Below are 26975 nucleotides of genomic sequence, written 5' to 3' on the forward strand. Positions count from 1 at the left end.
TTATGGCTTGAGTTGGATTTAAACTCTGGTTCTGTTATAATTCATCTTCTGAATCTTGATCATCAGTTTTCTGAGGCTGTCTCTTAATAGTGATCACCAAATCAATGGTTAATATTTTTGTCAAACACTGAAGAACCGAAGTTAGTAACTGGTGTTTACCAGCAACTGATTCCAACCCCATCTGATTGCTTACCAAGGGTTGATTGGTTTGAAGTGCATGAATAGCTTTCATATATATTTGTGGAAAGCTATGACTTCCTTTCTTAGATTTATAAAGGATTTTGGGAATGCCTAAAAGTGCATTAGCTATTATCATACTAACCATGGTTTCTTCTGACTGCTGGCATGTTTGGCTGTATTTGAGAAGGTAATAATGTAACAGGATCTCAAAATGACCACCAACTGGCAAAACACACCCTGCTGGTATAGACGAGAAACAGTACATAGTCTGAGGGAATGTATTTTGGGAAGTATATCTGTCTAGAGACTGAAGACTCACTGGTAACATGCTCCCCTTTCCAGCAATTTTTGTGACCTGTAAATTTTCAAAAGACATTTCTTTTCTAGTGTTTTCTGTTGTAGAATTAGCAGTGGAATTACTCTCAGTTAACAGTTCACAGTCATCAGTAGCCTTATTTATTTCTGGTGACAAACCTTTAAGTGTTTCATCTGTTTGGAATGTATCTGTTGTTATCAGTTTTGGTGCTAAACATGGAGTATATGTTCCTAATTTTACATTTGAAACTACCAATTTTGGGCATATGTTTAAATATGTCTGCATTTTTTCCAATTTATCTTTGTTCTTTTCGACTATGTCCTCATGTGGCCTTTGTACTGAGCCATTACCAGTTTCTGGTAACTGATTATTTTCTCTACTATTCTTACAAATAAGAGAACTTAATGTGTCATTTTGGTTATTTTCTTGTGTCATGTAATTTAGATCAATCCCTTTAAATAACTCCTGAAACATTTTAAATGCTCCGAGTAAGGCATTCTCACATTGTTCAATAAGGCCCTGAACTGGTCCACAAAGAATTATACAGTGTGGTATAAATGTACAAGAGCTAATCAAGCCAATATGAACATACCTTTTGGATCTAAGAATAAGGGGTTTACAAAATTTCACCAAAGCAGCATTAGCAATTTCACACTGTAAAGAGGCCTCTGGTAGTACAAATGGAGAAAGCCCAGTGATCCTCTGGATAAGCGAAACTTCTTCTGGTGATAAACATTCCACCACTGATATGCTATTCAGTTCTGCATAATAAATAACTAAATCTGGTTGTTTCACACTAGAAAGGAGCAATTTTACATTCTGACTGTGCAAATGTTTCATGATTGCTTTTGTCCTTTCCATAATCCAGAATTGAGATGTCTGAAATTGTGCTTCTGAATTTAGAATAAACTCTGATCCAGAAGTAGAAAAAAGAGGCTGAATGGCTTCTGTCACTATTACTGTTCTTATGTCACCATCTGCTGGGCAGTACACAGAAAAATCTCTGTGAAGCACAAACCCATCTATGATCCTAGAATCTGAAACAGGAAGGCCTGTGACACCAACTGTCAACTCTCTAAGACAGTCACCCACTAACTCAAATACTGCAATCCCACTCTTACAACTCATACACTTGAAAAAGTAGTCACACATCAATTGTGAAATAAATTTGTGATGATTTCTTCCCACTCTTCCACAAAAATATGCTTCTAAGAGCAACTCTAAAGAGTTCCTGCATACGGTTCTCTCTTTAGCAGAAGAGAAGATGGACAAAAAGTGTCTCCTTAAGTACTGGTCCATTACACGGTCTAAAGTTTGCATTTGAAATGTTAAAAGAGCTTGGGAAATAAATTTCCACTGGCAACAATTTTTCCAATGCTTCCCATGGGTTTGAACATTTTCAGAAATCAAACAATCCTTTTCTTTATCTGTGATTGCATGAAGTCCTCTGAGCAAATGACAAAGAAAAATAATAAATGTTTTAGCACCATCTCCTGTTTTTTTGAGATGACTGGAAATACAAGCCACTACCATCCTGTACAAAAAAAGAAATAAAGCAACTCAGATTTTCAGAAGGCTAGCTTCCTACACCTGAATCAAGAGTTTCCACAGATACAGGCATAAAGTAAGAATATTATCCTGTTGTCATACATCCTTACTTTCAGCTTTTTTTCTTTTCCAAGTAACTTTGTTCTATTGTTAAGATTCTAGAGTTAGGAGCAGGGAGGAGAGAAGTGCTTTTGGGAGTTGATAAGGTTTGGGGTCCACAAGTGTTCCCTTGGGCAGCACTTTATCCCGGAGCACGAAAGAGTCTCACCCGACTTTTTTTTTTTTTTTTTTTTTTGTACAGATATCGCCGGGATGAGACAAGAGGTTTACAGAGACTAAACCTCGGGCACTTGGCTACGGGCTAGAGAGCGGGAAGCGGGTACCTGGCGATGGGATGCTCAAGGTGTAGCGCCTCCAGGAGGCGGCCTCCATCCCGGCTGAGCAGCACCTCGCCGGTGGGCTTCGTACACAAAACTTGCCGCCCCTCGGGCCCCACGCAGCAGCTCACGATGGCTTCCAGCACCTCGGCCACCTGCAACGCCACCTTCATAGACGCCAGGGCGGCCATAGGACCCGGGATCTGGACCGCTAGCAGCCGCCAACTTCCAGGACGCGAGGACCTCCGGCACAGGGGGCGGAGCCAGGAACGGAAGAGGCGGGGAAGGAACCGGAAGTTAGGGACCGGAGCCGGAAACTGTGGCGTAGATAAAAGGTCTGTTTGCTGCTGGGACAAACCCCGTAAGTGCATGAATTGGGGCTCGGAGAGATAAAAAAGTGCTTCTGGCTGTCCAGTGGCTGTCCCGGGAGCGAGAACCCTAAGGTTCTATTTCTGCTCTCTAGGTGAATTTATTTCCCTCCAGTGACATCCACCGCCCCCAAATCCCTCAGTCCGGAAACTTCCTTCCGGAGTCAACGTGGTTATAGGTTCTGTGTGTGGGAGAGGGCAGCGCGGTAGAACCCGGCCGGCTCCCACCCCTGCCGGCTCCTACCCCTGCCGGAAGCTGCGTATGGGTTGGGACGAAACCTCTACAATGGTTCTCGTATATTCTGTCCGTTCGTCACCAGTTGCTCTTCTTTCATCGCGAAAGCAGTTTCGGGATGCAGGGCAGATACGCAGAGGCCAGCCATCACCATCATTACTTCCAGGCTTTTGTCTTTGCAGAGTTTGGCCTCGTTTCCTGGGCTTAGATGTCACAATGAAACCTAAGCCACTACAGTTTACTTTTTCTGAAGCAGCTATGATGGTTTCATTAGTTAGAGCGGTGATTAGTAATATAAAACAGTGGCCTAAGATCCAGGATACAATCCAAAGGCAGGAGGAACGTGCTGCTTCATATACCAGGGGATTTTTAAAAAGTGTGTGAAAAATGAGATTAGAGTACGAGTTTATTCTGGTGCAAGGAATGTGAATATCATGCATAATTTTTTTCCCAAAGTACATATTTTCCATGAACTTTTTGAAGTACCTCTGTATTCGCTCTCTGACATACACCTTTAGGTGTGGGCTTGGGATTCAGACCTGGGATTGCTCAGCCATTTACTTATCTTTGATGCTCAGTAAGAGACCTCTTTGGTCCTGTCTCTTCTCATCTTGGAAAACATGAGATTACCATTTGTAAAAGAAAAATTTCATTAAGGTTTTGAGGAGGTGAACAAAGTTTTCAAAGCACTTTGCATAGTTCCTGGAATACAGTAAGCACACAACAGTTACGGACCAGCGAGTGGTGTGGTGGTTAAACAGTGGACACTCACATGGCAGACCACTGGTGGCTTGCTTTCTCACTTTCTCTTTCTCTCTCTCTCTCTCTCTCTCTCTCTCTCTCTCTCGGTGTGTCTCTGCTCAAGTTAAAATAAATGAATGAGTAAATAAAACAATTCCTTAAAATAAAATCCCAAATACTCAACAGTCAGTATATGCAGTACACCCACCAAATCACTATGGCGGCTCACCACTCACCCATTATACCCACAAGAAAGGGATTTTTTTTTTTTTTTAAGAAACAGAAGATTCAATTAGCATCATAGGATAACACTTTTATTAAGAGTCAAAACATGTTGTCAATACTAGCAAGAAAATCTTGTAGGTGTTTCAATGAGGTTGAACAATAAAGGATCGGTTTTCTTCTTCCTATGTACAGGATAGGAGGAACCTCTCTCCCCTGCTCTGTATTATAAGAACAAATAATAGCCATAAACAACTAGTTCTGAAGGGAGAGCAAGGATAGAAAGGAAGGGAGAGGGTAAGGGAGGAAAAACAGTAATTACTTTTGGGAGTCATCTGATGTTGACTCATTGTGGATGAGGAGGCAATTTGGGGAGAAAAACTTTCACGTGGGTCTTATGTTTAACAGTATGGTTCATTTTTTTCTGCTTTTATTCATCACACAGGTTATATATTATTATTCAATATTTCAATTTATTTAGAAGTGAAATGCTAAGATCAGAATTCTCCTTAAGTGTACTGCAGAGACAGGGATTCAAACCCATGCTTTCTCTTACAGTAAAAGTGTGCTATCACTCTTTTGGAGTCATTTAACTTCTCTGAACCTCAGATTCTTTGTCTAATAGTTGACTAAATTCCATTTATCAAGGCTGTTATGACAATTTAAGAAGAATGCATATTAAGCACCAAGCAAAGCACACATTAGGGATTCTAATTGTGAAATCTCTTGCAAGCCCTTTGTCATCCTTAGCAACTACCCTTCCCCAACCCTTGCCACATACACACAAGGAAAAAAATTTGGACTAAGTAATTTAGTCATCGTATGTTATATTAAAAGTCATCTGATCACATTTTGCTCTTTTAAAAAATTTTATTTAGAATGCCTACTTGTAGAAGTTAGCATAATTTCACAGATCATTAGAAAAATTCAACTCTTTTCTCTCTGCAAACATTTATAATAGGTTAGGAATAATAGATTAGAAATGTAATACATTACAAAACAGTAGCCTATGACTAGCTGTACATTTACTATGCACCTTAAAGAAAAGAATTTGACAGTGTGCTATACTTACACTGCAGATAACATACTTTTATTATTCTATCATACAAAACTGACCAGTGGTAGTGATTGGATTTATAAATGATCATTAAACAGGATATTTAAACTTAGATGTATATTTAGCATGCTAAAAAGTGAAAAAATTTCAACCAAAGTTCTGTGGTTCATTCATCAGTTCAAATGTCTCATGGCATTTTTTGTTAAATGATATTTTCCAATATTGTAATACTAAAACAATTTTACATGATAAACACGGAAAAATAAAATTTTCTAAATATTTTAGAAAGTATATTCACATTCATTTTGTCATGGGTTTCTTGTGGCTCGTCTACATATGTTAATCATAAGACACTGGTCCTAAACAATTTTAACAGTCCATCTTCAGTTAAAAACTAACAAAAACAGAAGTATGTTAAGAGTAACAGAGGGTAAATATATTAAACTCACAAGATAGGCAGAACAAAATGAAACCAAATTACATAATAGTGGCAGGTTATACATTTTAAAGAATCTCTTTTTCACTTAGGTAAGATAGAAGTTGAAATGTAAACTTACCGATTTCCTGTGGAGGGTTTCCCCCATTGGTTCAAATTGGAAAATCTGATATAAATACTAACTTTATTTCTGTACATGGAGCATAATTCAAAATAATCTCCAGTCTCAAGTATGGCACATCAATAATGCCATTATCACTGTATGTCAAAATTATTCACTGATCACTTAGAAATGCTAACGCTCAAAAAAAAAGGAATTTTATATATTCATTTTCTTACATTTTGACTAAGATATTCTTCAAAAGGTTAAAACTGCCTTCCACAAATTTTTGTGTATTTATGGCACAAGTTGACATCCAAAACAGTGTGAATTCCATCAAAAAGGCACTGTTTTCAATACTCAGAATAATCTGACAAATCTCCAATGGTCTCAGAGTGAGCAATGTATTTGAAATAGTAAATAGATAAACCCTTATAAAAGTACAGCATTACTGTTTAAATATACTATAGCAATATAAAAGGAAATAAAGTGACAGAGAAATGACCCTTTTATGACAAGCCTATAAACATTTTGAATCATATGATAGTTCTATAACACAAAAATGACAAAAGATATTTTCTTAAAGGCACAAAAGCGTGAATACTAAATGAGGGTTGTATTTTACAAGGCCAACTGTGTAATGGAATGCAGTTGCCAACTGAACTATGACAGAAATTATACTGTACCTTTATAAGCTATGCAAAAAAAAAAGTTCTGACGTGAAATATTAACATTTCACATGCCATATATATATATATTTTTTTTTTTTCCAGGCCAGCTCTAGCTCACTAAATGATGGGTAACAGAAGGCATAGTACATTTAACAACTAAAACAGAAATACACTTATCAATTATTACTCATCTAAATATTCATGTGAGAAAATACAATTTTTGATAAGTGAAAAAAACTGGTCAGAGGGTCTTAAATCATAGAAACCACCATGAGGCTCTCAGACAACTGGGAACTATAAATCGCTTTATGAATCCATGTATGAAGGAAGATTGATCTCAAGTGAAAAACATTTAAAATTAATTACATTTTATGGTAAAATACAAAGTTTTAATTATATATTTTAAAGGACTCACATACTAAGCCTAACCAGGGATCTAAAATTAAGCCAATTCCTGAGTTTTGTGTTCGGTTCACAGAAAGGAACTCAGACAACTAAAAGCCCAAGAGGACTATTAGATAAGATATATATGCTCTTAGTGAATAAGAAACAGTTATGAATAACCCTGCTCTTTCTTATGAAATAGTTTTTGATTCCTTGAGTAACACTACATATCATCTTCCCTAAAAAATTTTTTTAAAAAATAAAGTAACTATCTCTCCAGTCTTAGAAGATGCCCTTACAAATAAAACACTATTTGGACCAAATGAAAATAACATATAAGTAAATCAAAAAAGATTAAAACCCTAAAGTAGGTTACCATCAAAAAGTTTTTTAAGTTTTCAGGGTTTAATAATGAAACTGTTTTTGTGATCAGCCAATCAAGTAATATATAATATAAATTAATACTAATTTAAACCATAAAAAAATCAAATTGTACAATATTTACAAAATATATATTGATGAGTAGGAAGTTAAGCATAACATTGTTAACAGAATGTGAATATAAAAATTATATTGACAAATATGAAATATAACAAAAGACCTCACCCATTCCAATGTAGTCATGAAAACACTGGCTATAGGTACAAATTATTTATGCTTTTATCCATTTAAAAAATATTTTCACTTGTATGTATGGAATATAGCATTATTTTACCAACAATACATGGAAAGAAGATATTTAAGGATATTAAAGATATTTAAGATAGCCACATAGGTTAGAGGAAAAAAGCAGGCTCTTTTTATCATTTTCAGTTTTCATAATTATCAGTCATCCCCTGACTCAATATTGATTATGGCAAAAACAGTAGATTGTAATTTTACCAGTGTTTCATAGTCTCTTCTTAGTCAAAGGCAAATTGTGGCTAGAGCAACTATTCTCTCGGACCTTCATTTTCATCCATAACTACTTCAAAATCTATACTTTCAAGATCCTAAGATTTTAGGACATGTTCCTAAATTTAAGTACCTTTGCAAAAAAAGTTTTAGTATCTATGTGAAAACCACAAAGTCGAATAATTAAACAGAAGAAACAAACAAATCTTAGGAGGGACTCTTAGTCTGAACATGAAGGAAGCTTAAAGAATTGTGGTGTTGCTACAAAATGAAGTTACTAAGGACAGAGGGATAATAAAGAACTAAACTTCACAAGTCGATACTTTTCTTAAGATGATCAACTTATTGCACATTTTAAAGAGACTAATTTTAATGTATAAATAAAGGCCACCACACAGTGTCTTATTGCCTTTCTCTTTTTGGCTTTTGAAGTAAAATATTGGTTATTAATTTTTTTCTACCTATTCACTGAACACACTAAGGTCTAAATGAAAGCTAAAATTTTTCATAATGAAAAAAACATGAAATATCAGCATTTCAAATATAAAAATCTCTAGATTTTGGCCTATGTTGTGGACCACCTGACTTAAAAAAAAAAAACAAAAACGAAAGCAATCAATTTTGACCACACTTTTTCCAGCAAGTGCTTAAAGTGGCATTGAAACCAACAGATCCAAGTAGCTGCATACCAGCTTTTTTATATTTTAGATATACACATAAGTACATATCTACCGGTATCTATAAATATTAAATTAAATCTTGGGGGTTAAAAAAAAATCTTGTGTAAACTTTTTTAAAAAAGCAATTTGCCACATGTCTATCTCAATATATTAATTTTGACCATTCACACTTCTTTTTTGCTGTTTCTATGAAGACAATTGAGTTGGGTGCTTAGGAAATTATTTTAACAATAATGCACTGTATTAAATTATTTATAATCTGTCGTTCCATCATTTCCCAGTCTGTAATTCCTTATTGATAAAAGTTTTGTGCCTGTTTTATGAAGAAAATAGATTACTATACATATATTTTATAAGATTGATAGCATTTTTGTTATGAGCAATGTTAACATTATATCTGAGAACATACTACAGAATACAAAGACTACTGTCAGGTAAGAGTACATAAGACACAATTGTGTATACATGTGGGTTTATTATACTCACATGTAGACACATTCTCACAAAAGCTAAGAAATGTCCTGGCACTTAACACATAGCTCACTTTAATGATCAAATAGGATAGCTCTTATTTTAGATTAAGGAAAAAGATGAAAACTCAACATCTCTACATTTATCTCCTAGGTTTTTTGTTTTAGAAATAGTGTGATGTTTTAATAAAGACCAAATCAACTTGAACATTGGTCCCAGGCCAAATATCATCTTTTAAAGTATACTAATTCAACTATAGAGAACTTCTACTTAAACATGAAATTTATTATGACTTGAAGCAAAATCAGAAGAAAAATGATGAAGTAGTCTTTCTGTTGTAGAAAATAATCCGTGGCAGGTGTGCTTGAAACTAAATGATTTCGAAGAGCCATAATATTTCTACAAAAATAAGCAACAAGAAATTTTATAATTATCTGTCAGAAGTGTTACCACAGAATTCACAATTTGATGTCATACAGTCACAGAACACTTGATGTTGTCAGAAGTAACTCGTTCAATACTATCACTGAAACAAGAAGCTGATTATGCAATGGAAGCCATTATTAGGCTTTGTCTAAATCTAAATTCTATATTATACCAAACATATTATTTAATTATATGTATCAAACTTAACTATTAAAATGTGATGATGTAGAAACATATCACTTTCTCTAGGAGTGGTTTTACAGCAAAATTTTAATTCTTAGTGCTTCATCAAGGTTCTTTAGGGAAAAACAGGGATAGGAGAAAAACACTAAATTAACCTGAAAAAAAAATATGACTGATTTTGTAACATTTATGACTTGAAGGATGCTCTGTTTCATATCTTAACAGAAATGAAATGTTAATTTAGTCATGAAGTAAGCTTACACTTTTTTTTTTTTGGAGAGGTTTTTGCTATACGGCGCATGTGCTCTCCAGAAAGAGAGACAGAAGCGAGAAATCACCACCCAGCGGGGATAGCCACGCTGCAATCCCTTCTCCTCCGTTATCCTCTTGGGATCTTGGGCATGCACACAAACGCACTCGGCATGAGTTTAAGCCACTAGGTCTGGGGCTTGAACCACAGTTGACTACATGGGAGTCCAGTGACATAGCCATTATGCCAACTGCTGGTCCCAAGCTTACACTATTTTTATGCTGCCCTAAATGATTTTGCCTAAAAAGAACTGATTACCGAAGGATTAATTAGCTTCTTCTTTGAACTGCTATTAATGTATTTTATAAGTGTAAAGATAGAGATAGGAAGGGGGCAACACAATAGAGAAGGCTAATTTATAAATATAATTAAATCAGGAAACCTGAATGCTTTTTAGAGGGGGCTGATGATACTGAGATACACAAGAAACACTCCTTGCTGTAAAAGAGCTCACAGTCCAACCAGGTAGACACATATATAAAATAAGAACTCTGGAATGTAGTAAGTGCTCACAGTATGTCTAAGGAGCTATGAAAGCTGAATTGAGGGGCTAATTAACTCTCTGTGAGAGAGTGACTAGAAATGTTACCAAAAAAAGGGTGGCATTTGAGTTGAATTCTGAAGGATAAAGAGAGATTTTCTTCATGGACAAGGTGTGAGGAAAAGCAATCTAAGAAGTGGACCAGTGTGTACAAACATACAAAAACGTGCATTCTGAGAGATGAAAGGAGTGTCATAGGACTGGAGCCTGGCAAGGTACAGGACAATGACAAGAGATGAGGCTGTGGGTGAAAACTACAACTAAATGTAAGCTGTAAATTCTCCAAAAAAAAAGGAAAAAGGAAAATGTCTTTTTAAAAATCGTCTAGAAGCACTGAGTGAGTGCTGAATACATAAAAAGCAGATGGGCAAATATCAAAGATTTTCAATAACTTATGTAGCATAGGAGGCAACCCAGGTGAACTCATGTTAGCCCTACCATTTCTCCAAGGAATCTCCTTAGGAGTTAGTAACCTTCAGTTGCTAGGTCATGGGGTGGTGTGTAGGAGGAGGGGTTAAGACTGCAAGAGGAGTACTCAGCCATCTCAGTGCAGGACTATTTACACATGTATGAAGTATTTCAATACTTCAGCAATTGATGCATTCCAATTAAACATTAGCTATGCACAAGAGGACTACAAAAGCCTTTGTTAAGTAACTTTCTCAGAAACAACCCCACCTCCACATCTAAGCCAGCAAAACATTCCTAGCATGCTACAGCATATGATAAAGCGATTTCAATTCTTGCCTCAGAGAAAAAACAACCTCTCCTCTCCCCCAGCATTTTAGTGCTAGAAGAATTTTATGTTTCAGACATCACGTGGTAGAGGCCAAAGCTCTAATTTAGCTTAATCATGTTTTAAAAAATGTAAAGTTTGCAAATGATTTTCTATGTAGCAGGATTCTTAACAACTCTTCTGGACTCAAATGAATAGTAACTGCCAGTATATATTACCTTTTAATTTCTTCCTGTGTTTGTTTTATAGATTCGATGGAACTTTGAATGTCACCCAGTTCGATCCCTTTCTTTCTTCTTGTACTTGGTTTTACTGATTGAGCTAAAAAGACATTAAGAATGAAACTGTAATCATAAAAACAATCTATAGTTCAACTTACTGATCCTAATAAAAATTTTCCTAGACTTAAAAAATGTGTTGGCTTTTGTGGCTTAAGATTAGGCTAATACTACTAATACTCTACATTTGTAAAGTTTCAAATATTATTTCAAAACCAAAACACTACAAATATATTTTTTTAAGAAAATTGTTTAATTAAAAAATTTCTTTTTTTCTTTTCTAGAGATTTTTACTATAGGACACATGTACTCGCTGGAGAGACAGAGACAGAAAGCGAGAAATCACCCCCTGAGGGATGGCCATGCCACAGTCCTTTCTCCTCTATTCTCCTCTTGAGATTTTGGGCAGGCAGGCACACACACACACACCCCTGGCCTGAGATTTATGCCACCAGATCTGGGACTCGGACCATGGTTGCCTACATGAAGTCCAGTGATGTAATCATTATGCCATCTGCTGGTTCCTTAAATTTATTATTTTAAAATTTTCTATGGGGCACACATGCTCATTAGAGAGAGACAAAGAGAGAAGGGAAAAGTGAGAAAGCAAGCCACCAGGTATGGGGCTCGAACTGTAGTTGGCCATGTGATAGTCCAGCATCTAAACCACCATGCCACTTGCCAGCCCCACTACAAATATTGAGTTGTGGGGAAAGTTAAGATGCATTTTTGCATAGAAAAACAGGAAAAAAAAGTTGTCAAAAGACAACCCAATATATTTAGTAAAATTTTGGATGGTATCAGTCTTATGTTTTAAGTAATTAAAATAAAAGTAGGGCTGGCCCTGTAGTGCACTGGTTAAGTATGATGCTTTGAAAGCCAGATCCCACATGGTTGATTGTAGTTCAAATATTGATTCCAGTGTCTTGAAAACCACACCAGACGTGCGCATTTGTGCCCAAAATCCTGACAGGAAGGAAGAATGAAGGAAAGGAGATTGTAGTATGACCATGTTCCATTGAAGGTTGCTTTCTCTCTCTCTGGCACATGTACTCTCCGGCAATTAAAAATATATATACATATATATTTTAAATTATATAAATAAATAAATTTGGGGGAGACACTACTTTTCTGTCAAAAAGAAGTTTTTTTATTTGTGTATTGTTATGCCAGCGGGAAACACACAGGAAATACCTAAAGAGAGTGAGAAAGTGCCTCCCAATGGAGCCTGGTCATGTTGTAATCCTCTGCCACATTAGGAAACTGGGCATGAACACACATGCCCAGCATATGCTGGGAGTGGGTTGGGATTCAACCTCTGTCAGCCACATGGGATTCGGGACCTAACCACTGTGTACGGAGATTGGCTCTGCTTTTTGTAAAGTTTATTTCTTCCATGCAGTGGTAGGGTACACATTCCCAACAGGGTCTTTTCTACACAATCCACTTTCATCCCCAGCCAGTTAGGATCATAGGCAAATGCGTATGTATCCGGTGTGTATAGGATACCAGGGAAGTGGACCCAGAACCTTCTCATGTGAGCCAAGTATCAAGAAGTGTTGCATTATTGCTGTGCCCACCATAGCTGGCCCAAGAAATCAGTTTTTTAAGTCCCTTTTCCTATTTTTTGTTCATTGATAAGGTTATCTTTATTCCCCTCATTACCTAAACTTTAAATATCTCTAGTCAGTTTCATATGTTTTCTGCAAATTTGTATTGCCAACCAGCATCTGTGTAGGCTTTTTTCAAATCCCCTCTCATTTTCATTCCTTTCTTCTTATTTTTATTCAAGTCTTACTTAACCTTTCTCCAAGTGTCTGCTTTTTCACTTTAAAACTAGGGCTATAGGGAACCAGCAGTTAGCGTAATGGCTATGTCGCTGGACTCCCACGTAGTCGACCGCGGTTCGTGTCCCAGACCCGGTGGCTTAAAACTCACGCCGGGCGCGTGTGCGTGCGTGCCCAAGATCCCGAGAGGAGAATGGAGGAGAAGGGATTGCGGCGTGACCATCCCCCCTGGGGGGTGATTTCTCGCTTTCTGTCTCTATGTCTCTCTCTGTCTGTCTGGCGAGCGCACGCGCCCTACAGTGAAAATCTCTCAAAAAAAAAAAAAAAAACAAAACTAGGGCTATAACAATAGTACCAAAACTTTACATAGTTGTAAGCTATGCTTAACATATGGTCTGATACATGTTATCTACTCAGTAAATGTCTGCTGATCATTATAGGTAATAGAGTGGAGTGGATAAGAGGGTGAATCAAGGAATCAAAATATCTGCATATATAACATATATACATGAGAGGACTTAAAAAAATTCATAGAAGAATGGAATTAAAGTATCAGTTTATTTTGGTAGAAAAAAAAGTCAAGATCCCTGTAGTTTTTCCATCATATAGAATTTCTATAAACTGTTTAGTGAATCCTTGTACCTCCTTATGGGCAGGTAACCTGTGTCTCAGTCTTCTTTTCTATAATGGATACAGCAACTAATACTCCAGAGTCCTTTCTAGCACACTGGTACCATATGATTCCTGCTTTTAAACATTTGTTAATTTTATTAATCTGCTATTCCAATATGTTGCTTGCTCCACCCATCTCCCAACTCTAGATCACAGTAATACAGTAGAAATACTAATGATTCATTGGGGTCCTTAGAACTTTTCCTCAAAATGAATTAAGCTCCTTCTCCTTTAAATACTTTATCACTTATCATCTACTAATTTTCTGGTATTTATTACTTATTTCCCTCTAGTGTTGTCACTTTAAGTAAAAATAGGCTCCCTAGCTTAGTGCAAACTTTAGTAGAGACCAAAGCTTAAAGGTTTTTTTTGTTTGTTTTAAATTTGGTATAGGGTGTGTGTACTTGCTGGAGAGAGGAAAGGAGGGAGGGAGAAAAAGAGAGAGAGAGAGAGAGAGAGAGAGAGAGAGAGAGAAAACCCCCCAGAGGGTGATGGCCATGTCACAATCCCTTTTCCTTTTTCCTCTCAGGATTTTGGGAATGCATACACATGTGCCCAGTGATTTTTTTTCAAACTGCCTGGTCTGGGACTGGAACTATATGGCTGGCCATATGCGATCTAGCCACCATAATCACCATGCCACTGGCAGGTCCTTATTTTCCTATAATATTTAAGACCTTAATCCTTGCTTGAGTTATCTCCCTGTAGTTCAAGACAATTCACACTTTGTCCGTCTCGAAGAAAAATGGCACAGAATTTAATCGCAAGGTACATTAACTTTTCCATAGTTGTATTTTCACTTGTCTATGACTTCCAAATACTACAATAATTTATGGGAATGAAAACTTTTTTGAAGCATAGAAATAAGCTCAAAGTTTAAAAAAAGCCTCCTGAATTCAATCTAGAGAACCATCTAACCAGGCTTCAGAGCTATTACTAATGTGGTTTGTGTTTGCGTGTCACACTTCATTCATTTTCCATGCCTTTCCCTTGTGGCCTGTTCTTGCACCTTATCTATGATTTTGAATAGTTTTGTACCCCAATTCTGCCCTTACCAAAACTCTTACATTTTTTTTTAGTTAATATTAAAAAATGAATTTCATTTATCAAACATAGTGCAGTAATATCCTTTTTAATAATTACACTCTTATGGCAAGTAATCTGAAATAAGTATTTTTTACCTTCACTTCCAGATGAATCCTGAATATCTGGTTCTGGGGAGGAATAGCCTTTTGCCACTTTCTTCTGTTGCCTGGTTGGCTTATGTTTCATTTTTGGGACACTAACCTGAAAATAAAACGCTGCTGTTATGTAAGGTTTCACTGTATTTTCTAATTAAAGATAAAAGTTGTACAACTGTCTAATATGATATTCAGAAATAAAGACAGAGATTAAATATTCTAATTAAAATTTAACAAATAACATTGATGTACTGATCCAATCAAATTATTTAATTTTAATAGAAAACAAGTTGATACGAACATCAAAAAGTAAAATATATGATGAGTTTATTTTTTCTCCTGATCCCTATCCACCCAGTCTCACTACTACTAAATAGGTACCCATGTCTTTTGGTCTATATGTTCTTCAAAAAGCTAAAGGCAGAATTATCTCCTGATCCAGATTTCCACTCCAAAAGAACTAAAAACAGGGTCTTAGACATAGTATATGGATGTTCACTGCAGCATTATTCACAATAGACCAAAGGTAGAACAATCCAAGGGTCTATCAACAGATAAACTGCTAATAAAATGCAGTAGATACACACAGTGGGACATTAGCCACAAAAAGGTACAAAGTTCTGCTATATGCTATAGCACAAATGAACCTTGAAAATAGTGAAATAAGCCAAACACAAAAGGAGAAAAATTATGACTCCTTTTATATAAAATAAAGAGACTAGGAAAACTCACGGAAATAGAAAATAGATTAGAAATTAGCATGGACCAGAGGAAGGAGGGAATTATTACTTACTTGTTATAAAGTCTTGAGGATTATATTATAAATTATATAAATATATATTATAAAAATGTTTGCTTTACCAGTGTGATTGTACAATATTGTAAATACAATTAGTGACAGTGAACTGTATAGTTAAAACTGGTTAAAATGTTAAAATTTATCTTTTATATGTTATTACAATAAAAAATTCAAAAAATTTTAAAACTGTGTTTCACCCTTTAACAACTTCAACATGATAGAGATACAAGACCTGTATATTTTCTCCTAAAGGTAGACTTTATTGATCACAGTAACTCTTGGTATATCTCTAGCTATACTGTTAACTCCGTCATTTCTTACCATTCTTCATCAATGTCCAATTTGAACCTATTCTAAGAATGTGGATTTGTATTCTAAATGCTATAAAATTTAAGTCTCTAGCATTTGAAGTAAGAGTATAGACTGAATATAGCACCTGCCTATTTACTTTATACTATAATACTTTATTTAAGTATGTAAATACTACTTTGCAAATTTCAAAGAATAAGTAATTAGGGTTAGTATTTCCATAGTTTCTGATGAGAAATCATTTGTTAATCCTATCGAGGATCCCTTGTATGTGATGTCCTGGTTCTTTCCTGCTGTTTTGAATATTCTCTTTGGCTTTTGACAGCTTATTTTAGAGTGGATCTGAGTTTCTCCTACTTGGAATTTGTTGCTCTTCTTGATTTGTAAATTTATGTTTTTCATCAGATTTGGGAATTTAGGCCTTCTTTCCATACATATTCTTAAGCTAATCCTCTCTCTTTTCTCTTTGTAGAACTGCCATAATGTACACATTGACCCATTGGATGGGTGTCCCACACGTGTCTAAGATTTGGTTCACTTCCCTTCATTCATTTTTATTTTACAACCCTTGGACTGGATAATTTCAATTGTTCTACCTCTAAGTTTGCTGATTCTATTTGGACTTGTTCAAAAGTGCTACTGAATACCCCTGGTAAAATTTTCATTTGCTATTGTACTTTTTGGTCTCAGAATTTCCGTAAGGTTACTTTGTGTAATTTTTCTTTATTGATACTCTCAGCATGGGTACATCAGGTAGTACTCCAACAAGTCAGGTCAGAACATACATAACAATTTATGTATAAGTCCTGTTCTGCTCCCTCTGGAATCAAGGACTCACATCGGGAATGAGGAATCCTTCTAGACGACTGCTGCACTGAGCAGAGAGTGGGACAAGGGCAAGCTGAAACACTACAAAGCTTTCCTACTGCTTTGAAGTCACCCCTTTCTTGATCCAGTGTTCACTTGTTTTGATTGTTTTCCAGAGTTCTAGTAAATTTGGTTCTGATATTTTTGCTTATTTTTCAATGTTGCTTTGGTATGACAAGAGTTTGTAGCTACCCACTCTACCATAATGCTCACCCTAAATTTTAAAGTTTGAAACCAGATTTTAAATGTTGGTTGTCATATATACTAAATACTTAAGAAATTTATATACCTAGTGGATCTAGTTACTTTCTTATTACATACCATTGGAGTGCGATGTTTCACTTTGGTCTGAATAATGCCATCTTTTTCAAACTGTATCATATCGTTAAGTGGGTCCCATGGTCGGGTACTACATAAGTGAAAAAAAGAACCCTGTTTTATGACTGAAAAGAGAACTTAAAACTTTTGACTTCTGATTATATTTTCATTAATAATTATAAACAGTTTTAACAATAAGATTTGCTCATAACTAATTTTCTTATCTTCAGCTTATTTTTATTGTTTAACTACTATCATAGGTAAATTTAAAATAAATGAAACATCAAATTTAAAATCTCACCATAAAATAAATGGTTTAATAAAAAAAAATTACTCCACCTAACAAAATAATAATGTAACAAACTATCCTAATACATTGTTTGAAATAAACTCTTTTTAATTACTTACTCTGCAAACTTGTAATGCCATTCTCCTGTGAGTGGATCCAGTTCAAATAACTTGCAAGCCCATTCTTCATTTTTTGTTTTCCGATCTCTGGCAGCTTGTCTTTGAGCTTCTTCTAAAACATACTTCTCTTGAGTAGCTTCTGTTTGGTCTTTGGCATTTATGGCTCGAGTTACCCGCTGCCAGAGTCTAATATGTGTGCAAAAATAGTATTGAAAAAGTAACACAAAGTCAAATCTATATAGAACCATCTTGAATTCCCTTGAAAGAAAATAATGCTTGCATGGATTTCTGGTTTTAATAAGGCTTATACTCATATGCTTGAAAATGAGTCACAATGTTAAAATCCAGTGCCTTCAGTAAAGAGACACTTTTTCATAAGTGGAGACTAATATTTTTTCCTTGCCAAGAGAATTTATACATGGGTTCTTAAACCACGGTAGTAAATGCTGCTGACCCAGGTAGTAAGAATGTAATGAGAGGTAGGGTTGAGGACCTTAATAAGTGTTTTTAACAAGCTTCCCAGATGATTCTTATACATGGCATTTAAGATTCACTGGCCTCATTAAGATCCATTAATGATATGCAGTGCTTTTCAAGCTTGGATGCATAAATTATCTAGGTACTTTAAAAATCAGAATCTCTGAGGGTAGGTTCAAGTATTGATACTTTTTAAATATTTCCAAGGTGACATTAATATACCACCAGTGTTGAGGATTACTGACTTAAAGAAGAAACTATTGAGCTAAAATGATTTCCGCTTATAAAATTTATTTATTTACTTTTCCTCATCAGTTAAATAAAAATAAAACACCTATATCCTACCCATCTGGGAAGGCAGTGTGTTAAAACTCAAAAAACAAAGGCTTAGAATCAGATGTGGGTTGAATCCTAGATTTGCCTCTTCTCAGCTGGCAAATAAAGCTATTTATTTTGTTTATGTCTCATTTCTTTATCTTTAAAATATACTTAATTATATCTACATCTCCAAAACTGTTGTATACCTCAGCAAAGCTTAGCTCTAGATAGAGAATCACAAAGTTATGGTTGAAACAAAAATTTTTATTGCATATATATTGTTTCATCTTTGGCAATCCCAATTTTGAGTGAAGAGAAAGTACACGTAGACTTGAATCCCCATGAAAGAGAACAGTATGCATGTGGGAACACATAGTGGGGACTAAGCTGCATAAGTTCTATTAAAGTGCTCAGCGTTCCTTTTACATGGAAGCCCCCTTTAACACAAAGAGAGGTAAGAAGGATAAAATGTGCAATGTGTATGTAGTACTTTTTACTCAAAAATAGAAGTCATGTAGTGAGAATTTCATGTCTTAAGAACAGAAACTAGCCATAATTATTATCCAACTAATATAAGCCCTTAAGAAGCCAGCACATACAATGGCACTATTCTTGTACTTCAGAGAAGAGTACAAGAGAGATCCTTTACTGCTCCCTTCACCTAGAGTTCTGCATGCCTGTATCAGGTTAGAAAACAGGTAAGAATCACTAATCAGTCCTATAATTTTATGCAGAGAGAAAAACTTTGTTTATTTTTAAGATACTGGAGTAGATGAATAAGGAAAGGAAAAAGTGGGAAGTTAAAACTATTTAAGCCTCAGAAAAAATAAGATGATTTGTATTACATTTATTTGATCTTCATTTCACATAAATGAAAACAGAATCCTGCCACATCCCACAAATGAAAAATTGCTTTAATGTACATATTCAGAGACAGAAGACAGAGATATGCAACCATACTACTGAGGAATTAAAAATACTCTTAGGCCAGCTGGTGACACTGTAATTAAGGGAGCTGGATCCTATATGGCAGACTGCACAGTTTGAGTCCTGAACCCAGTGGCTTGAAAGATATGCCAGATGCATGTGCACGTACGCCCGCCATTCCTAAAGGAGAAATGGAGAAGGGATACCGGTGTGACTGATCTCCACGGGGATGGGATAGGTTAGGAGATGGTGGGGGTATTTTCTCACCCTACCTCCGTGAGTGCACGTGCCCTCTAGCACATTAAAACAAACAAACAAAAAACTGATCTTCATGGAGTTTGTTGATATACTTACTTCTCTGATTCAAAATCTCCCTGCTCTTCAAATTTTACAGTGTGCCTTATTAATCTCCATTGCTTAATGTCAGGTGTTGGATTCCAAAAAACCTCTGAATTATCAGTCTTTTTTTCATTAATGAAAACTTCACTATCCTATATTTAAAGAAATTAAAAATTAATGTAGAGAATTGTCTTTATTTAGAAAGGGATTATACAATATATGATAGTAATATTTTTTCCTATTAACTACTCCTCTAGACATTTAAAAACAAATATGGATAGCGCTTTTTCAAAGTCCCAAGTATCGTCATTTTTTTGTAAGAACATTGGCTATGTAATACAAAGTCAATTTAAAAAAATATTGAATGCACAGAAATTATATCAGATTTCACAAGTTTTAGTTAATAAATGAATTTCAAACATTACATGCAAAGCCTCAAGTCACCTCCAAATTGTCAAAGTCAAACGCAGTTTTTGTTGCAACTATAATAAGATGCTGTTGACCACCCTGGACTCATGGAAAAACCTGAATGAGCCTTTCTTAGCATTCAAAATTTGGGCACAATCTTAATAATATCCTGTTTTAAAAAAGTCTGCTTAATCTTTTTTCTAAATGATATTTAGCTATAAGTAAATTAAAAATTTACTACAGGGCATTTGTGGCCACTTAGCCGAGTTCCTGATCCAGTTTCATTTTGTCATCACTCTCTGAGTATTTACTCAGTGCTGTGGTGCAAGTACATCCGGGCAGTACCATGCTCCTCCTTACTCATTTAAGCTCCTCTTAACTACATTACACAAATATGAATTTAAGTCATTACACAAATATGAATTTAAGTCAGTCATATATTGCTAAATCCTTTCCACAGTTTTCTAAAGTAATATAACTCTACCTAGATCTATGCCTTTTCCTTCTAAGAAGTGGTGTAGGTGCTCTGTGTAAAAGCACAGGTCTGGAGCCAGAGTTCCTGGCTGGAATTCTTTACCACTTGCTTTAAGCAAATTATCTAAACTCTCTTTGTCACAGTTTCCTTCTCTGTAAAATGGAGACAATAATAAAGAATAATAAAATGGGTATCTATGTACTCACATTGCAGGGTCATACAAAATATGCAATGAGTTAGTATAACACACAATTCCATACATAATAAGTGTTAGCTATTCCTACTGATGTAAAACTTCTGAAAAGATAAAATATTATATAAAACTCAATATTGTTGATAATAGATCAAAATATGTGTTATTAAGCTGAGCCTATATTGAATAGGGATGCTGCTAGCCATGGGAAAAGCAAGCTTTTAATTTTAAGCTATGATTGTTGGATTTCTTCCCTCACAATAAAATTCCTTTTGTAAAGCTAACATATAAAAATACTTACCCAATGACCTTCCAAAGTAGCTAGGACTTCTTTTCCCAATTTAAGTTTCCCTGATATTTGATTAACACAATCACTGCTCCCTAAAAATGGCTTTTAAAAGAGAAAATGTTAAATATTTTACTTCGTTTTATTTACTGTATCTTATTTACATAAGATATAGATAGAAAAAAAAGTATAGCTACAGTGCTCTTAAAGGCACAAATGGTGAAATACTGACTCAAATTTTAGAAATGTTTAATAAAAAGAAATTTGACTTACAGCTGTGGAAAAACATAGGTAAAAACCAACGAACTGTGTGGGATTCAAATAAACATTAAGAGAAATAACAATGAAACAACTATCTCATGTCCTCTCATGTGGTCTCAAGTCCTGTGTTGTCTTCTAACTCACACAACTGTGCCCTATCAATGTCCAGTATATTAAGCAATATCTCAACTAACATAAGGGGTTTAATAATCTTAAAGAAAAACAATTCCTTCAAAACAAAATATATAACCAAAACCCCTCAAAAATAAAATCAGAAGGAATAAGCTTTTTGAGCTATTAGTATATTGCTTTATTGATCTCTCTCCTTAAAACAATTTTCAAGCTCTAATACAATACTTAAAGGTGTTATAAATTACTTAAGATCCCTTTTTCTTGACTTCCAAATATCATTGTCACTGCACAAGAAAAAATTTGCTATGGTGAATAAAAATCAAAGGGCATTGCATCAAAAATCCTTAAGAGATATTTTTTATTAGAACAAAGTTGATCATCAGCTGGACATCAACACAGGAACAATTTAATAATAAACACTATATAGGTCATATAAATATTTTTATCTGCACACACCGTACAGTCCTACAAGAACAACTGACACTGTGAGGTCTCAGATCTCCCTTCTACTGAGGCAGATGGTATTTTCTAAAGATGGCTTCAGCAACATCTACCTTTCTGTTCTCCAGCCCATATGCTTCGAGACCTTGCCACTCTCCCAATGAGAAGTGGGGTCTATATCCCTTTCCCTTAAATTTTGATGGACTTGTTACTTTTCAACTAATAGAAGAAATGGAAGTAAAGTAATTCGGCTCTGAGGCTAAGATTGGCATGGAAGGAAGCTTCTGACTTTCTCACTTAGGACACTAGGATTTGGAAGCCCTACGCTGTGCAGTAATAAGTCTGATGACCTTGAAACTGCCATGATGTGAGGAAGCCAAGTTGCATGTAAAGGCCACCATAGAGGTGCTTGGGTTAGCAGTCCTAGTCTCTCTAGTCATCCTGGCCCAGACATCAGACACATAACTGAAAAAATTTTGGATGATTCCAGCCCCTGACTGTTAAATGACCCATAAACTGCAAGTTTTCCTGAAGTCCCAAATATAATGCAGTGGAGACAAGCGATCCCCAGTATGCCCTGTCCAAATTCCTGACTCTCAGAACCTATGAGGATCAGAATATGACTATTTCTAACCCTCTGTTTTAATCCATTATGCAGAAATAGTAACTAATACAATTCTTAGTGTACACAACTAGTATGCAAGTTGATAAATGCCTTCTGGTACTTTGTACAGCAATGCTTTAATTCACTGAGATATTTCTATCCAATCACCTCCTATATATAATGCCAGCAGCTTTATTAATTAAATTTAAGAACAAAAAATTATCACTATGCCTTAACTTGAATCTTCCAAGGCTGCTATCTTAGACTATACAAAGATATTTAACCATCCTGCCCTTATCCCTCAGATGTATTTACCTTTGACCTTCAATGAATTATGTTGTTATGTTTTATACTTAATTAGGAACTAAACTGTGATCTTTGTTCAAAATTTATGGCACAGCTCCCTTTTAATTGGGTGGTACCTGTTACTCTCTACTAACCTTTAGTTTAAATTCAAGTATTGCACTGTATCCAGTTTTCTGACATGTAATATTGACTGTTCCACCAAGTTCCAGTGTCATTGTACCATAAAGAATACCTAGGGGAAAAAATTAACAGAGAGGTTGGGGAATGATGTACACTAGCTAATAAAAGGCAGTTTTGTAATCTAATCTCCTTGCAGGAGAAACATAAGTGAAGGTCACTCTACCCACTCAAAAAAAAAATCTATAATATAGACATAAAGTTGGTTCCACAGGATATAAATAGATGACAGATCACATTATGTACAGATTCCATATAGGTAAATTTGCCTACTCACTAAAGTATATAGATAATTCCCAAATCAATACCCACAGTGCTTTTGTAGTCATTCATGGACATGTACAGAGTGGAGAAAAATGTGAATAATCTGGTGCAAAAGAAGTGCTTTTGCAGTATATCTAGTGCCATGTTTTCCCCATTTTTATGCTTTCTGTTGGGAATTTTGTTCTTAAATGAACTTAAGAATAACACAGAAGTAATATCTAGTGTTTTCAGAATCAGAAAGCAGTGATGTACTTCACAGAGGAAATGTGTTAAAAGCTTTGTTCAAACATGAATTATTGTGCTCTTGGCTATTAGTTCAATGTTAATGAAACAGCAATATATACTAACAATACATAAAACAAGGTTATATACTGACTAGTGGATTAAAATGATGACAAAAGGCTCATAGGAGTAACTTATTGTCATATTTCTCCTAGGAACAATGGTTCAGTATTTACTAATTGAGCATTTGTGGTGAGTTTATAGAACATAACTACTGCAAACAATAAGAATTAATTGGATAGGAAGAAGAAAATAAACAAAGGAAAACCCCACAGGCTCTATGGCTAAAAGTTGAGGAAATTCTAAATTTAACAAAGTTAGGCTGTGATGTGTAGTGTGTCTCTGTGTTTAGACTAAGTTGTAAAGGTAGCCCTTAATATGCAGACGTATAATGTAAATTTCCAAGAGGGGAACAGACAATGCAATATTTCTCTTATTTGGTTATGGAACTTTTATTTTATAAAATGATTCATTAGATTAGTGATTTAGGAAACACATCTTAGAAAATTTACAAAGGTGGAAAACTATATGAAAATAATCAGTACTTCCTATGCTCTCTCATATTCCCTATGCAGTGAAAATACTCTATTAAAAAATTCTCTACTGCTAGTTGGACATGGCATGAGTATTTATTAATATGCTGACTGGATATAATTTTATTTATTTCAAATGACATACAATTTAAAAATGCATATTCTTATCGATCACGATTTCAAATATTTTACTTACTTCATACCTATTTCAAAAACTGTACATAAAGTCTTAAGAATGATCTAGCCTGAGCCCACAGCCTGGCCATTGTTGATCTAGCTAGTTTGGCCTTGGATAAGATTCTTAACCTTCTTAGGATTCTCATCTGTGAAATGAGGCCATATGTTTTAATGAATTAGCTCCTAACATAGAGGATAATTCCCGAAAAATGTTGTTTTTGAGAAGTAGGTTGGAAAAGGTAAAACAAATAATGACCAAATTGTGTTTAAGCTGATGCAAACTATTTAAAAGTTCAGACTGCAGATGTAGACTGCCTGGTTCAGACACTGACATTGCCACATATTGGCAGTGTGATCTCAGGCAAAGTAATTTCATTGTCTTTTTTTTTTTTTCATCTATAAAATATGTGGAGACTTCAAAAAGTCTGTGGAAAATTGGAATTGAAGTACAAGTTTATCTTGGTGCAAAATTTTTTAATCTTTGAATAGTTCTTCATAATACACATTTTTCACAAACTTTTTGGAGGTTCCCTTGTATAACAAAAAGTCCATGACAGGTGGATTAATTCACAACAGAAATATATAGCAGATGACAGCAATATTCTTAAGTGTCTATAAACCAAGGGTGGTTTCAAACAAGATCTAAGTCTGACACCATCTGTCTAAAACATAACAAATTACATTCTTAAACATTTACTTAAAAAGGTTTAAGGAGTATCTAACTCAAGTATGGGGAATATTTACCTTTACAATGAGCATATGGCATGGTCATTACATAATCTTCACCTCTATTCAAGAAAGTTAGCCGTGCTTCTCCCTCTAATATTGCAGACAATGAGTTTCCTGAAATAAGTATTGTTTGTTAAGTATCACAAGTCTAATCCAAGTAGTTCAAAACTAACAAAATATACTTAGGATATTTACCAGTCATCTACACTGGTATGCCTTAAAAATGTCTCATCTCAATGTGTTCAAACATGTAGTTATTGCCTTTCTTATATCTAAAATGTATTTGATCCATATTCTCATTCTTACAAAATGAGTACCTTTTAAAGGTCAGTTATATACATGTTACATTATTTTATGAAGGTCATAAGAAAAAAAGTTTTTGAGAGATTTTTGCTAAAGGGTGTGTGCACTTGCTGGAGAGACAGAGAGACAGAAAGCAAGAAATCATCGCCCAGGGGGGATGGCCACACCGCAATCCCTTCTCTTCTATTAACCTCTCAGGATTTTGGGTATGCACACACACATGCCTGGTGTGAGTTTTAAGCCACTGGGTCTGGGACTCAAACTGCAGTTGACTATGTGGCAGTCCAGCAAAGTAACCAGTAAGCTATCTGCTGGCCCCCATAAGAAAAATCTTAAGCATAAAGAATATTTGATAAAACATTGTTTCATTATTTAGCTTAACTGGAATTTTCTGAACAAAAACATTTCTTATCTGTAAATCACATTAGTTAGTTAAGTCCCAAGCTTTAAATATTTATAACTGATATAATAACCCTATAGACAATTGAGAAAATAAAAAAAATGCATAAACCACCAAAATGCAATTGATGATAAGCTTTCATGGTAATTTTCTCTAGCTTTCCAATCATATGTATTTCTCCTTCTTTAAATATCCCGCTTTATTGCAGTACAATAAATATATGGTAAGTGACCTATTTTAAATGTAAGTGTGTTTTGGCAAACATAGAGACTCATGTAACAACCACTAGAATCTTGATATAGAACTTCTCATTGCTCCAAAAAGGCCCCCTTTGCTCCTTGGTTATGAATGCAAATTCAGTCTCAGGAAACCACTGGTCTTTTTTCTATCACTGCAGTTTTACCTACTACAGACTTTCTGAGCATCTCGAATGTATAAACCTATATATTTTGGTGAATACAAGAAACGGTTGGCCATCAGTTCTTTAAATTTTTCTTCTGTTCCATTTTCTCCCTCTCCCTCTTCCCTTCTGGACTGCTAGTAACAATATATTAGACCATATGATACTATGTAACAGATCCCCAAAGTTCTGTTTGTTTGTTTATTTTTTTTGCTTTTGTTTTTGTTTTTGCTATAGGGTGCACGCACTCGCCAGAAAGACAGAAACAGAGAGACAGAAAGTGAGAAATAACACCCCCAGAAGGGATGGTCATGCCACAATCCCTTCTTCTCCATTCTCCTCTTGAGATCTTGGGCATGCACGCACATGTGCCTGGTGTGAATTTAAGCCACCAGGTCTGGGACTTTAACTGTGGTCGACTACACTGGGAGTCTAGTGACGTAGCTGTTACACCATCTGTTGGACTCATATTTTTAAATATAATGTTTCTCTTTGTTTTCCATATTGGATAATTTCCTGATCTATTTTCAAGTTTACTTATTCTTTCTCTGTCATGTCAATTCTGCTGTAAAGTTCATTCTATGTGTTCAATTTTGGTTATTTTTTTCCAGTCCTACAATTTCTATTTGGGTTTTAAAATAATTTATATCTCATTCTGCTGAGCTGTCCTTATTTTACTATTCCTTGTGAACTTATTGTCTTTTGCTTAATTGATGACATAATTAAAGCCATGTTAAAATCTTAACATGCTATTTTCAATACCATATCTTGGGGTTGGTCTTAGTTGATTTTCTTTTTCTTGGAGATTGTTCCACTTTCCTAGGTTTTATAAGTTAGGTAATTTTAAATTGTATTCTAAGAATTATAAATGTTAAGTGTAAAGACTCTGGATTCTATTATTTTTCTCCAATGTGAGTTGTCCCTTTGTTTCTACAGGCAATTACTTAGTTGGACTTGAATTACAAACTTTTTCTGGATGGTAGCTCTGTTCTGGGCATGGTAGTTTGTTTTGGATTCAGTCAGAGATGTGGGCAGAGAAAATTTGGGA

General features: G+C 35.1%; 2 protein-coding genes across 6 annotated transcripts in view; both read right to left on the bottom strand.

Moving 5' to 3' along the window:
* Positions 1–6: 6 nt before the first annotated feature.
* Positions 7–3412, bottom strand: BBS10 (Bardet-Biedl syndrome 10). Of its 4 annotated transcripts, none has more exons than XM_027769701.1 (3): positions 3034–3080; positions 2428–2738; positions 7–2030 (listed from the first exon to the last, which is right to left on the bottom strand). In XM_027769701.1, the coding sequence occupies exons 2-3, from the start codon at positions 2610–2612 to the stop codon at positions 35–37; spliced, it is 2181 nt and encodes a 726-aa protein (XP_027625502.1). In that variant the 5' UTR covers positions 2613–2738; positions 3034–3080; the 3' UTR covers positions 7–34. The 4 variants fall into 4 exon arrangements, with proteins under 4 accessions (XP_027625502.1, XP_027625503.1, XP_006142912.2 ...); XM_027769702.1 differs by having other exon boundaries at positions 2428–2765; positions 3034–3073; XM_006142850.3 differs by having other exon boundaries at positions 2428–3412.
* Positions 3413–5030: 1618 nt separating this feature from the next.
* OSBPL8 (oxysterol binding protein like 8) overlaps positions 5031–26975 on the bottom strand; it is a 180724-nt gene continuing 158779 nt past the window's right edge. For both annotated transcript variants that reach the window (XM_006142849.3, XM_027769703.1), the window contains 9 exons: positions 24840–24938; positions 22797–22894; positions 20934–21023; positions 19572–19708; positions 17496–17681; positions 17091–17178; positions 14795–14900; positions 11095–11197; positions 5031–9079 (listed from right to left, as the gene is read on the bottom strand). In XM_006142849.3, coding sequence (XP_006142911.1) covers positions 8947–9079; positions 11095–11197; positions 14795–14900; positions 17091–17178; positions 17496–17681; positions 19572–19708; positions 20934–21023; positions 22797–22894; positions 24840–24938 — 1040 coding nt within the window. In that variant the 3' untranslated portion in view covers positions 5031–8946. The remainder of the gene's footprint in view (positions 9080–11094; positions 11198–14794; positions 14901–17090; positions 17179–17495; positions 17682–19571; positions 19709–20933; positions 21024–22796; positions 22895–24839; positions 24939–26975) is intronic.

The sequence above is a fragment of the Tupaia chinensis genome, unplaced genomic scaffold, assembly GCF_000334495.1.
Source record: "Tupaia chinensis unplaced genomic scaffold, TupChi_1.0 Scaffold000085_1, whole genome shotgun sequence".
NCBI lineage: Eukaryota > Metazoa > Chordata > Mammalia > Scandentia > Tupaiidae > Tupaia > Tupaia belangeri.

Bases quoted from the DNA above. Each gene is read 5' to 3' on its own strand.
- BBS10 (XM_006142850.3), bottom strand. From the start codon at position 2,792: ATGCACTTACGGGGTTTGTCCCAGCAGCAAACAGACCTTTTATCTACG. The intron at 2,031-2,427 runs GTACCCGCTTCC...TTTTTTGTACAG, and splicing joins CTTGAGCATCCCATCGCCAG to GATGGTAGTGGCTTGTATTT.